Source organism: Sciurus carolinensis, chromosome 3, assembly GCF_902686445.1.
Source record: "Sciurus carolinensis chromosome 3, mSciCar1.2, whole genome shotgun sequence".
Taxonomy (NCBI): domain Eukaryota; kingdom Metazoa; phylum Chordata; class Mammalia; order Rodentia; family Sciuridae; genus Sciurus; species Sciurus carolinensis.
In genome coordinates, this window is record NC_062215.1 from 112,252,807 (window position 1) to 112,265,611 (window position 12,805).

A 12,805-nucleotide genomic window follows, 5' to 3' on the forward strand; every position below is an offset into this window, starting at 1 on the left:
ATAGTAAAGCCATTATATATTAACATAAATAACACAGTTTTATGAAAACCAAAGCAAAACCAAAACCAGTTTTACCTTTTTTGATCTGGATTTTTCAAGCTAACAGTTTTCTCTCTTTCTTAGATCTTAAGTCAACACTGGCTCTGTTCAGCAAACATGCTCAACACATAGTAGCTACTTAAAATATATGTAGGAAATGAATATCCAGGTCTCCCCCATCCTAAAAGTAAATGCCTTACTGCTTAATAGTTTCTACCATTGAAGAAATGTTGGCTAAATCTGACTCAAGAGTTTTGAAGGAGCAGTCTGTACTTGATCACGAATATTTCAGTTTTAACTCTTAACATTTTGCAGTCTGATATTTGCCACTAACACTCTACTAAAACTGTTCCCAGTCAGATCACTTACAAATATACTATTGAATGTTCAAACTGATGTTACTGAATACCACTTTTTCTTGTTTTTTATTTCCCCCATGAAGAAGAGTTAAAATTTATTGTGTGTGCTCTGTTTTGATACTAAATCTCTGAAATGTTACTGTTTACCCTGAGGTTATCAATTTTCTTTTTACATTGTGTTCACTGAGTTTTCGTATGTTTCTCAGCATATCTGGGATTGCTTTATTTGTGATATATAGGTAGAAATACAATTCCATTTTAGATAGATTAGCAATTGGCTCAGTACCATTAATTGACTAATTTTTTTTATAATGCCTGCCTTTCAAAAAAATAATCTACCTCTAGCTAATGTCACACTATCTTGAATATAATAACCTTATAAAGAGTTTTGAGCTCTAGTAAAACCAGTCCCTCTCTCACTGTGTTTCTCGTTAATTCCTTTGATAAGTATGTATTGGATGAATATTTATCAGGCATGCTGACAGAGATGGTAGGTATTTAGGAATAAACAAAATGGACAAAAGCCTTTTCTTTAAGCCAATAGTCTAGTGGAAAGACAGACTAACATAGAAGTAAAATATATGGCAAATGGAGGTAAGTGCTGTGAAGAGAAGGGAGATAGAGGTGGGATGAGAAGTGGTGCAAGTTAAAGTGGTCAGAGAAGAACTTACTGAGGAGACATTTCAGCCATGAACCCCAAAGGAGGAAAGGGAGCAGTTTGTGCAGATAGCTAAGGGAAGAGTGTTTCAAGAAAACAATAAACAAGGGCAAAGGCTTTGAGGCAAGAGTGTGTCTGAAATACCAGGTGAAGTCAAGGAGGACAAATTGGGCAGGAGTGGGAAAGGTGAGGAGCTGTAGGCAGTGAGGGCAGGAGGGCAGCTGGGAAGTCCGTGTGGCATTCGTAGGTCACACAAGGACATTGAGTTAGAAAGGTAATGGACCATTTTGAGAAGAGCATTGAACCTTGAAGTCATTCTTAACTCCTGTATTTCTTTACTCTCCCAAATATAATCTGTCAGTAAAGCTTCCTGGCTGTGCTTCCACTGTGTGTCCAGAATTCCACTACTTCCCACTTTCTGCACTGTTATAGTCCAGTTTCATCATCACTTGGTCCATGTCACTGTTATTATTCTTTTATTGAAAGAGCCTCCTTGCTGTTTTTCCTGCGCTTGTTTCACTTCATTATATTATCGTCCCAATAACTAGAGTAATCTCCTCTGCTCAAGACCCTTTCCCTACCTCACTGAGTCAAAGTTCTTATGATGATCTACAAAATCCTGCAGGGCTTTAAAAAAATTGACTATTGTTATTACTACTACTACTTACTACTATGGTACTGGAGACTGAACCAGGTCATTCTACCACTGAGCTATACCTCCAGTTCTTTTTATTTTATTTTTTTTATTTCGAGAGAGGATCTTGCCTAGTTGCTGAGACTGGCCTCAAACTTGTGATCCTCCTGTGTCAATCTAGCTGGGATTACAGGCATGTGCCACCCTGCCCCTGCTAGTTCTGCAGGACTTTGCCTCTTCCACCTTTCTTCAGTCCTATTACTTCCCTCTTGCTCATATCAGTCCTAGGAATCGGTGTCTTTGCTGCTTCTTAAACATAATGTACGTGGTCTGCACTGGCAGTTCCCTCTCCCTAGAAAGTCTTTCTCCTATAGCTACATGGTCTGCACCTTTTGGGCCTTTGCTGAAATAGCTACTGACTGAAGTCTTCGTTAACACTCTTTTTAAAATTATGGCATCCCCTAGTCATGCCCTTATTACCCTTTCCTGTTTCATTTTATCCACAGAACTTCCCATTATCCACCCAAATCTGTTTATATTATTTATTTTCCTTCTTCCCCTCATTAGAATTTAAACTCTATACTGCATGGATTTTTATTGGTTTGTTCACTGCTATACCCCCAGCACCTAAAGAGTTTAAACAAATATTTATTGATTGAATTTTCAGAATTTGTTTGAAAAGCAGAAACATATATTAAATTACTAAATACATAGTTAACAATGAATTCTAGTATATCATTTATAATTACAGAGAAAACTATTAAGAAGGAAGAGGTATTAGGAGAATATTAACAAAATGTCTAATTTTGGCTGAGGGGATCAAAGAAGTTTTCTCTGAGAAATCAGGTGTGTGTGTGTAAGAGAAGGGAGAAGAGCAATTCAAAGTAATTAAATTACTTGGGAAATTGGTGATAGGAAAACAATAGCGTATACTGTTTATAATTTAAAATCAAAGTGTAGTATCTTTATCTTTGAAGAGTTTTAAATAATAGGAAATCAGCTGCTTTGGACATTGGTCTGTCTAAAGCAGGGTATAGGATCATGAGACCTCTTGAAGCAAATTTTTAATTGAGTTAGATCACATCAAGAAAGATCTCAAGGGCTGGAGTTTCAGTGGTGGAGTGCTTGCCTAGCACATGTAAGGCACTGTGTTTGATCCTCAGCACCACATAAAAATAAATAAATAAAGTTATGACCATCTACAACTTAAAAAAAAGAAAAAAAAAAAGAGAGATCTCAAGAGAGTTGATAGTAGCAGGAAAAGAAGAGCAACTAAACTCTCATTAAAGATTATGGACATTTGCAATTCATAAGTGTTCAGATTGGATCTCAGGACCAGGTAAAGATGTGAGTATTTGTAGTATTTGTAGGACTTTGAATTGGGAAGCAAAATGATATCCTGAACCATAAAATGAGTGGCTTGGGTCAATGAAATCTGTGTTTTTAATATTTAAAAAATCTCTTTCTCAAAATATAGCTAAGCCATTTATATCTTTGATGTTTTCTTATTACAATAAGTGGAGACTATATATCATAATGTTCTATGAAATGTTCTTAAATGGACAGTCAAGAAACAGCCTTTAAAAGTGATCATGATCATCCATCAGCAGTTTAGATTGAGTATCCAACCAGAAACTGAAACAAATGTTCTGAAAGTAGAATAGAGTATTTGAAAGCAGAATTTTCCTGTAAATTTGGGAATATTTGGTCACTTTAATACATGCCAATAGAAAATAATATAGGAATCCCTAGCATCAAATATTTGTCCATTCTGTTTTATCATGTTTAAAATGCAAAAAATTCTCAGAAATGTTTATTTTATGTGTAGTGTAAATGAATTTGTCCAGTTTCTCCTTATTTTTCCTTTCTTCACTTGTGTTGAGTGTATTTTCCTGTATATGTCAGTCAGGAGAAGTTGAGCTATGCTGTAGGAAAAGCCGACTAAAATCTCAGTGACTTAAAAGAGCAGATGTCACATGGTGCTGAATGGCCATCACAGGCTGGCAGGGAGGCTCAGCTGATTAGTCACTCAGGCACTCAGGCTCACAGAAACTCAACCTGGACCCGTGTTTTTCAGTTGCTAAACCAGACAGAGATAATGTGATATATCACACACTGGTGCGTAAAACTAGTCAGAGGTGACATATGTGCACCTAAATCCAAATGACAAAGAAGGCAAAAAAGTCTAATTCTACCATGTGTCTCAAAGAAGTCTTAGAAGATCTGTAAACAACAGAAATGTGTGTATATGTGTGTAGGTTGAAAATATAACTCATACTTTGAATGAAAGTAGTTCCTGCACTTTTAAAATATATATCCATGAAGTACTAATTTATAACATTATTATTTTCAAAATTGAATAAAATTAACCTTTTAAATTAGTTTATGTTTATCAGGGTGTAATTACAATATTTCTAATACATTCTACAAATTTTATTCTCTATTTTTTTAATATTTTTTCTTTTTTTTTATTGTATACAAATGGGATACATGTTGTTTCTCTATTTGTACATAGAGTCAAGGCATACCATTTGTGTAATCATACGTTTACATAGGGCAATGATGTTTATTTTTTTTCCTTCCCCCCCACCCCTCCCACCCCTCTTTTCCCTCTATACAGTCCTTCTTTCCTTCATTCTTACCGCTCTCCTTATCCCTAACCCTAAACCTAACCCTAAACCTAATGCTAACCCCTCCCACCCCCCATTATATGTCCTCATCTGCTTATCAGCGAGATCATTTGTCCTTTAGTTTTTTGAGATTGGCTTATCTCACTTAGCATGATATTCTCCAATTTCGTCCATTTGCCTACAAATGCCATAATTTTATCAATCTTCATTGCGGACTAATATTCCATTGTATATATATGCCATAGTTTCTTTATCCATTCATCAACTGAAGGGCATCTAGGTTAGTTCCACAATCTGGCTATGGTGAATTGAGCAGCAATGAACATTGATGTGGCTGTATCTCTGTAGTATGCTGATTTTAAGTCCTTGGGTATAGGCCAAGGAGTGGGATAGCTGGGTCAAATGGTGTTTCCATTCCAAGCTTTCTGAGGAATCTCCACACTGCTTTCCAGAGTGGCTGCACTAATTTGCAACCCCACCAGCAATGTATGAGTGTTCCTTTTTCACCACATCCTCGCCAACACCTATTGTTGCTTGTATTCTTGATAATCGCCATTCTAATTGGGGTGAGATGAAATCTTAGGGTAGTTTTGATTTGCATTTCCCTTATTACTAGGGATGTTGAACACTTTTTCATATATCTGTTGATTACTTGTACATCTTCTTCTGTGAAGTGTCTTCATTTCCTTAGCCCATTAGTTGATTGGATTATTTGTATTCTTCGTGTAGAGTTTTTTGAGTTCTTTATAGATTCTGGAAATTAGCGCTCTATCTGAGGTATGGTTGGCAAAGATATTCTCCCACTCTGTAGGCTCTCTCTTCACATTTCTGATTGTTTCCTTTGCTGAGAGAAAGCTTTTTAGTTTGAATCTATCCCAGTTGTTGATTCTTGTTTTTATTTCTTGTGCTATGGGAGTCCTGTTAAGGAAGTCTGATCCTAAGCCAACAAGTTGAAGATTTGGACCTACTTTTTTTGGTCTCTGGTCTGATTCCGAGGTCCTTGATCCATTTTGAGTTGAGTTTTGTGTAGGGTGAGAGGTAGGGGTTTAATTTCATTCTATTGCATATGGTTTTCCAGTCTTTCCAGCACCATTTGTTGAAGAGGCTATCTTTTCTCCATTGCATATTTTTGGCCCCTTTGTCTAGTATGAGAAAATTGTATTTATTTGGGTTTGTGTCCATGTCCTCTATTCTGTACCATTGATCTACCTGTCTATTTTGGTACCAATACCATGCCGTTTTTGTTACTATTGCTTTGTAGTAGAGTTGAAGATCTGGTATTGCAATACCCCCTGCTTCGCTCTTGCTACTGAGGATTGCTTTAGCTATTCTAGGTTTTTTATTCTTCCAGATGAATTTCATAATTGCTTGCTCTATTTCTGTAAGGTACATCATTGGGATTTTAATTGGAATTGCATCGAATCTGTATAGCACTTTAGGTAGTATAGCCATTTTGACAATATTATTCTGCCTATCCAGGAACATGGGAGATCTTTCCATCTTCTAAGGTTTTCTTTAATTTCTTTCTTTAGTGTTCTGTAGTTCTCATTGTAGAGGTCTTTCACCTCTTTTGTGAGATTGATTCCCAAATACTTTATTTTTTTCGAGGCTATTGTGAATGGGGTAGTTTTCCTAATTTCTCTTTCTGAAGATTCATCACTTATGTATAAAAATGCATTGGATTTATGAGCATTGATCTTGTAACCTGCTACTTTACTGAATTCACTTATGAGTTCTAAAAGTTTTCTGGTGGAATTTCCAGGTTCCTCTAAATATATAATCATGTCATCAGCGAACAGGGATAGTTTGAGTTCTTCTTTTCCTATTCGTATCCCTTTAATTTCTTTGGTTTGTCTGATTGCTCTGGCTAGAGTCTCAAGGACGATGTTGAATAGAAGTGGTGAAAGAGGGCATCCCTGCCTTGTTCCAGTTTTTAGGGGGAACGCTTTCAGTTTTTCACCATTTAGAATGATATTAGCCATGGGCTTAGCGTAGATTGCCTTTATAATGTTAAGGAATGTTCCCACTACCCCAATTTTTTCTAGTGTTTTGAGCATGAAGGGATGCTGTATTTTATCGAATGCTTTTTCTGCATCTATTGAAATAATCATGTGATTCTTAACTTTAAGTCTGTTGATATGGTGAATGACATTTATTGATTTCCGAATGTTGAACCAACCTTGCATCCCTGGGATAAAACCCACTTGATCGTGGTGCACTATCTTTTTAATATATATTTGTATGCGATTTGCTAAAATTTTGTTGAGAATTTTTGCGTCGATGTTCATTGAGGATATTGGTCTGAAATTTTCTTTCCTGTCTGGTTTAGGTATCAGGGTGATATTGGCTTCATAGAACGAGTTTGGGAGGGTTCCCTCCTCTTCTATTTCATGGAATAGTTTGAGGAGTATTGGAATGAGCTCTTCTTTAAAGGTTTTGTAGAACTCGGCTGAGAACCCATCTGGTCCTGGACTTTTCTTTGTTGGTAGGCTTTTGATGACCTCTTCTATTTCATTGCTTGAAATTGGTTTATTTAAGTTGTGTATGTCCTCCTCGTTCAGTTTAGGTAATTCATATGTCTCTAGAAATTTGTTGATGTCTTCGAGGTTTTCTGTTTTGTTGGAGTATAGATTTTCAAAATAACTTCTAATTATGTTTTGTATTTCACTGTAGTGATATTTCCTTGTTCATTCCGAATTTTAGTAATTTGAGTTTTCTCCCTCTTTCTCTTTGTTAGTGTGGCTAAGGGTTTATCAATTTTATTTATCTTTTCAAAGAACCAACTATTTATTTTGTTAATTTTTCCAATTGTTTCGATTTCGTTGATTTTGGCTCTGATTTTAACTATTTCCTGTCTTCTACTACTTTTGGTATTGGTCTGCTCTTCTTTTTCTAGGGCTTTGAGCTGTAGTGTTAAGTCGTTTATTTGTTGATTTCTACTTCTTTTTTTGAATGCACCCCATGAAATAAATCTTCCTCTAAGTACTGCTTTCATAGTCCCAGAGATTTGGATATGATATGTCTTTGTTCTCGTTTACTTCTAAGAATTTTTTTATTTCCCTCCTGATGTCTTCTGTTATCCATTCATCATATAATAGTGTATTATTTAATCTCCAGGTATTGGAGAAGTTTCTGTTTTTTATTCTGTCATTTATTTCTAATTTCAATCCATTATGATCTGATAGAGTACAAGGTAGTATCTCTATCTTCTTGTATTTGCTAACAGTAGCTTTGTGGCATAAAATACGGTCTATTTTAGAGAAGGATCCATGTGCTGCTGAGAAGAAAGTGTATTCGTTCTTTGTTGGATGGTATATCCTATATATGTTGGTTAAGTCTAAATTGTTGATTGTGTTGTTGAGATCTATAGTTTCTTTCTTTTTTTTTTATTGTAAACAAATGGGATACATGTTGTTTCTCTGTCTGTACATGGTGTAAAGGCATACCATTTGTGTAATCATAAATTTACATAGGGTAATGTTGTTTGATTCATTCTGCCATTTTTTCCCTTCCCCCCGCACCCTTCCCCTCCATCTATATAGTCCTTCCTTCCTCCATTCCTGCCCCCCTCCCTAAACCCAACTCCAACCCCAACACTAACCCTTCCCACCCCCCATTATGTGTCATCATCCACTTATTAGCGATATCATTCTTCCTTTGGTTTTTTGAGATTGGCTTATCTCACTTAGCATGATATTCTCCAGTTTCATCCATTTGCCTGCAAATGCCATAATTTTATCGTTCTTTATGGCTGAGTAATATTCCATTGTATATATATACCACATTTTCTTTATCCATTCATCAATTGAAGGACATCTAGGTTGGTTCCACAATCTGGCTATTGTGAACTGAGCAGCTATGAACATTGATGTGGCTGTATCTCTGTAATATGCTGATTTTAAGTCCTTTGGGTATAGACCAAGGAGTGGGATAGCTGGGTCAAATGGTGTTTCCATTCCAAGTTTTCTAAGGAATCTCCACACTGCTTTCCAGAGTGGCTGCACTAATTTGCAGCCCCACCAGCAATGTAAGAGTGTACCTTTCTCCCCACATCCTCGCCAACACCTGTTGTTGCTTGTATTCTTGATAATCGCCATTCTAATTGGGGTGAGATGGAATCTTAGGGTGGTTTTGATTTGCATTTCTCTTATTACTAGAGATGTTGAACATTTTTCCATATGTTTGTTGATTGCTTGTAGATCTTCTTCTGTGAATTGTCTATTCATTTCCTTAGCCCATTTGTCAGTTGGATTATTTACGTTCTTGGTGTAGAGTTTTTTGAGTTCTTTATAGATTCTGGAGATTAGTGCTCTATCTGAAGTATGATTGGCAAAGATTTTCTCCCACTCTGTAGGCTCTTTCTTTGCATTGCTGATAGTTTCCTTTGCTGAGAGAAAGCTTTTTAGTTTGAATCTATCCCAGTTATTAATTCTTGCTTTTATTTCTTGTGCTATGGGAGTCCTGTTGAGGAAGTCTGGTCCTAAGCCAACATTTTGAAGCTCTGGACCTACTTTTTCTTCTTTAAGATGCCAGGTCTCTGGTCTGATTCCGAGATCCTTAATCCATTTTGAGTTTAGCTTCGTGCATGGTGAGAGATATGGGTTTAGTTTCATTCTGTTGCATATGGATTTCCAATTCTCCCAGCACCATTTGTTGAAGAGGCTATCTTTTCTCCATTGCATATTTTTGGCCCCTTTGTCTAGTATGAGAAAATTGTATTTATTTGGGTTTGTATCCGTGTCCTCTATTCTGTACCATTGATCCACCTTTCTATTTTGGTACCAATACCATGCCATTTTTGTTACTATTGCTTTGTAGTAGAGTTGAAGATCTGGTATTGCGATACCCCCTGCTTCACTCTTTCTGCCAAGGATTGCTTTAGCTATTCTGGGTTTTTTATTCTTCCAGATGAATTTCATAATTGCTTGCTCTATTTCTGTAAGGTACATCATTGGGATTTTAATTGGAATTGCATTGAATCTGTATAGCACTTTTGGTAGTATGGCCATTTTGACAATATTAATTCTTCCTATCCAAGAACATGGGAGATCTTTCCATCTTCTAAGGTGTTCTTTAATTTCTTTCTTTAGTGTTCCATAGTTCTCATTGTAGAGGTCTCTCACCTCTTTTGTGAGATTGATTCCCAAATACTTTATTTTTTTCGAAGCTATTGTGAATGGGGTAGTTTTCCTAATTTCTCTTTCTGAAGATTCATCGCTTATATATAAAAATGCCTTAGATTTATGTGCATTTTCTTATATCCCGCTACTTTACTGAATTCACTTATGAGATCTAAAAGTTTTCTGGTGGAATTTCCTGGTTCCTCTAAGTATACCATCATATCATCAGCAAATAGAGATAGTTTCTTTATTCAATTTTTGTTTGGACGATCTATCCAGTGGTGAGAGAGGTGTGTTAAAATCGCCTAGTATTATTGTGTTGTGGTCTATTTGATTTCTGGAATTGAGAAGGATTTGTTTGACGTACGTGGATGAGCCAATGTTCGGGGCATAGATATTTATGATTGTTATGTCTTGCTGATTTATGCTTCCCTTAAGCAGCATGTAATGTCCTTCTTTATCCCTTCTGACTAGTTTTGGTTTGAAGTCCACATTATCTGAGATGAGGATGGATACTCCAGCTTTTTTGCTGTGTCCGTGTGCATCGTATGTTTTTCCCCATCCTTTCACCTTTAGTCTATGGGTGTCTCTTTCTATGAGATGAGTCTCTTGCAGGCAGCATATTGTTGGATTTTTCTTTTTAATCCAATCTGCCAGTCTGTGTCTTTTGATTGATGAATTCAGGTCATTAACATTCAGGGTTATTATTGTGATATGATTTGTATTCCCAGTCAATTGACTCATATTTGTTTTTGACATGATTTGGTTTCTCCTTTATTTGGCTATTCCTTTAGGCTAGCGCCTCCTGTTGCTGATTTGCATCGTTGTTTTTCATCTCTTCCTCATGGAATATTTTGCTGAGAATGTTCTGTAATGCTGGCTTTCTTTTTGTAAGTTCCTTTAGCTTTTGTTTATCATGGAAGGATCTTATTTCATCATCAAATTTGAAGGTAAGTTTTGCTGGGTATAAGATTCTTGGTTGGCATCTGTTTTCTTTCAGGGCTTGGTATATGTTGTTCCAGGCCCTTCTAGCTTTTAGGGTCTGGATTGAAAAATCTGCTGATATTCTTATTGGTTTCCCTCTGAATGTAATTTGATTCTTTTCTCTCGCGGCCTTTAAAATTCTGTCTTTATTTTGTATGTTAGGTATTTTCATAATAATGTGCCTTGGTGTGGGTCTGTTGTAATTTTGTATGTTTGGAGTTCTGTAAGCCTCTTGTACTTGGTTTTCCATTTCATTCTTCAGATTTGGGAAATTTTCTGTTATTATTTCATTGAATAGATTGTTCATTCCTTTGGTTTGTTTCTCTAAGCCTTCCTCAATCCCAATAATTCTTAAATTTGGCCTTTTCATGATATCCCATAATTCTTGTAGATTCTGTTCATGATTTCTTACCATCTTTTCTGTTTGGCCAACTTTGTTTTCCAGATTAAATAATTTGTCTTCAATGTCTGAGGTTCTGTCTTCCAGGTGTTCTATCGTATTGGTTATGCTTTCTATGGAGTTTTTAATTTGGTTTATTGTTTCCTTCATTTCAAGTATTTCAGTTTGTTTTTTTTTCAGTATCTCTAACTCTTTATTGAAATGATCTCTTGCTTCCCGTATTTGGTCTTTTAACTATTGATTGGTGCGATCATTTAATGCCTGCATTTGCTCTTTCATCTCCTCCTTCAATGCCTGCATTTGCTCTTTCATCTCCTCATTAGCTTCCCTGATCGTTTTAATTACGTACATTCTGAACTCCCTTTCTGACATTTCTTCTGCTGTGCTGTCATTGGGTTTTATTGATGTAGTATCTAGGTTTGTTTGGGACATTTTCTTCCCTTGTTTTCTCATATTGGTCAGCTCTCAGTGGGACCCTGAGATATTGCAGTTTTCCGCTATTGGCTTATAGTGTCCCGGTAGATTTCCAGTGTATCACCTCCCAACCTTCAGTAGCCTGATGTCTTGGAGGAATCTGATAAAGCAGCGCATCCGAAGAAAACTGCCCCTAGTCCCCTACTGGTTCCACGGTTTGGAGCTGGCTCTGTGTGGAAAGGCTCTCACTGTGGGCCTGCACCGTGCAGCTGGCCGTGTGGGAGGAGCCCACTGCCGGAGTGTGGAAGGCTACCTTGGGAAGACTCTAGCTGCCCTGCCCGGCTCCGATAAGCCACCTCTATCTGGGCCTGCCACCCGGGCCGAGCTTTACCCAGTGGGCAGACTCACCTGTGGCTCTATTTCAGTCCGAGTCTCTCAATGCCTCCTCTTCTTAACTCCTGGGTTCTGGAGCCACTGGGGGTGCAGTCACCCTGTAGGCTGCCATCTTGGATCGCCCTGTGAAGAGAGCCTGCAGCCGGAGTGGGCAGAGCCGCCTGAAGAGGTCTCTGGCTGCCCTGCCCTGATCCCAGAGGCTGCTTGCGGATCGAAGCTCTCCGTTGGTTCGGGGGCTTGTGGCTGGTTCTATGTAGAAAACCTCTCACTGGGTGGTCTGGCCTGAGAAGCTAGCCTTGAAAGGCACCTCCCACCACAGGGGTCCTTATTCTCTATTTTTAAGCAAGAACTTCCTCTACCAAGTTTGACTTACCCACATATAAGTAACCTTTATGTAGCTTAAATTATTAATTCCAGTTCAATGAACTTCCTTTTCCTTTTCCTTATGCCTCATCTCCAGAAATTTTACCATTCATACTGGCATCCAGAGAAAAATAGATATCTGTGTGGATTCCTAAAATAATGTATAATATTTTACATTAGGATGAGAGCTGCCCATTTCTTCAAAAGGTTAGAATCACATGTGGGATCCTGAGAAATGAAAACACTGAAATCATTAATATTTTATACAATTTTTAAAGTGTAAATGGTGTTTCCATCTATAGGTATTTCATGATGTTGCTTACAAAGCTAAAGATCGCAATGACTTGGTATCAGGGATTGATGAATTTCTGGATCAGGTTACTGTACTCCCTCCTGGAGAATGGGACCCCAGCATTCGAATAGAGCCTCCCAAGAATGTTCCTTCACAGGTTCGTATATTTGAAAATACACTTTAAAATGTCATTATTTTGTTTTCTTTTAGAGACATGTTCTAAAATAGTATAATCCTTCAGAAAGCCTCAAATGATTTAAATTATTAGCTCTAAGATAGCTGAAGCAAGAATTTACAAAGTCTTTCTTGATACAATCTTGCATGTCCCTGAGAAATTTGGCACTTTGATGACAGGCCACTAAATAAAACAGTCTCACGTTCCTGGAAAGGGATATTACATTGGAGGAAAATTAAAACTTTAATGACAATGTAAAATATGGCCTCTAAAAAAGCCTACTAGCATCCTTTGGTGTTCTGGATTTATTACTTTGAATTTGGCAATTATTAGGAAAATTCCAA

General features: G+C 37.1%; 1 protein-coding gene across 5 annotated transcripts in view; it reads left to right on the plus strand.

The window, feature by feature from the left end:
- Positions 1 to 12,805, plus strand: part of Slc4a10 (solute carrier family 4 member 10) — a 132,507-nt gene that overhangs the window by 53,142 nt on the left and 66,560 nt on the right. For all 5 annotated transcript variants that reach the window (XM_047543946.1, XM_047543948.1, XM_047543947.1 and 2 more), the window contains one exon: positions 12,297 to 12,443. In XM_047543946.1, the coding sequence (XP_047399902.1) occupies positions 12,297 to 12,443 (147 nt within the window). The remainder of the gene's footprint in view (positions 1 to 12,296; positions 12,444 to 12,805) is intronic.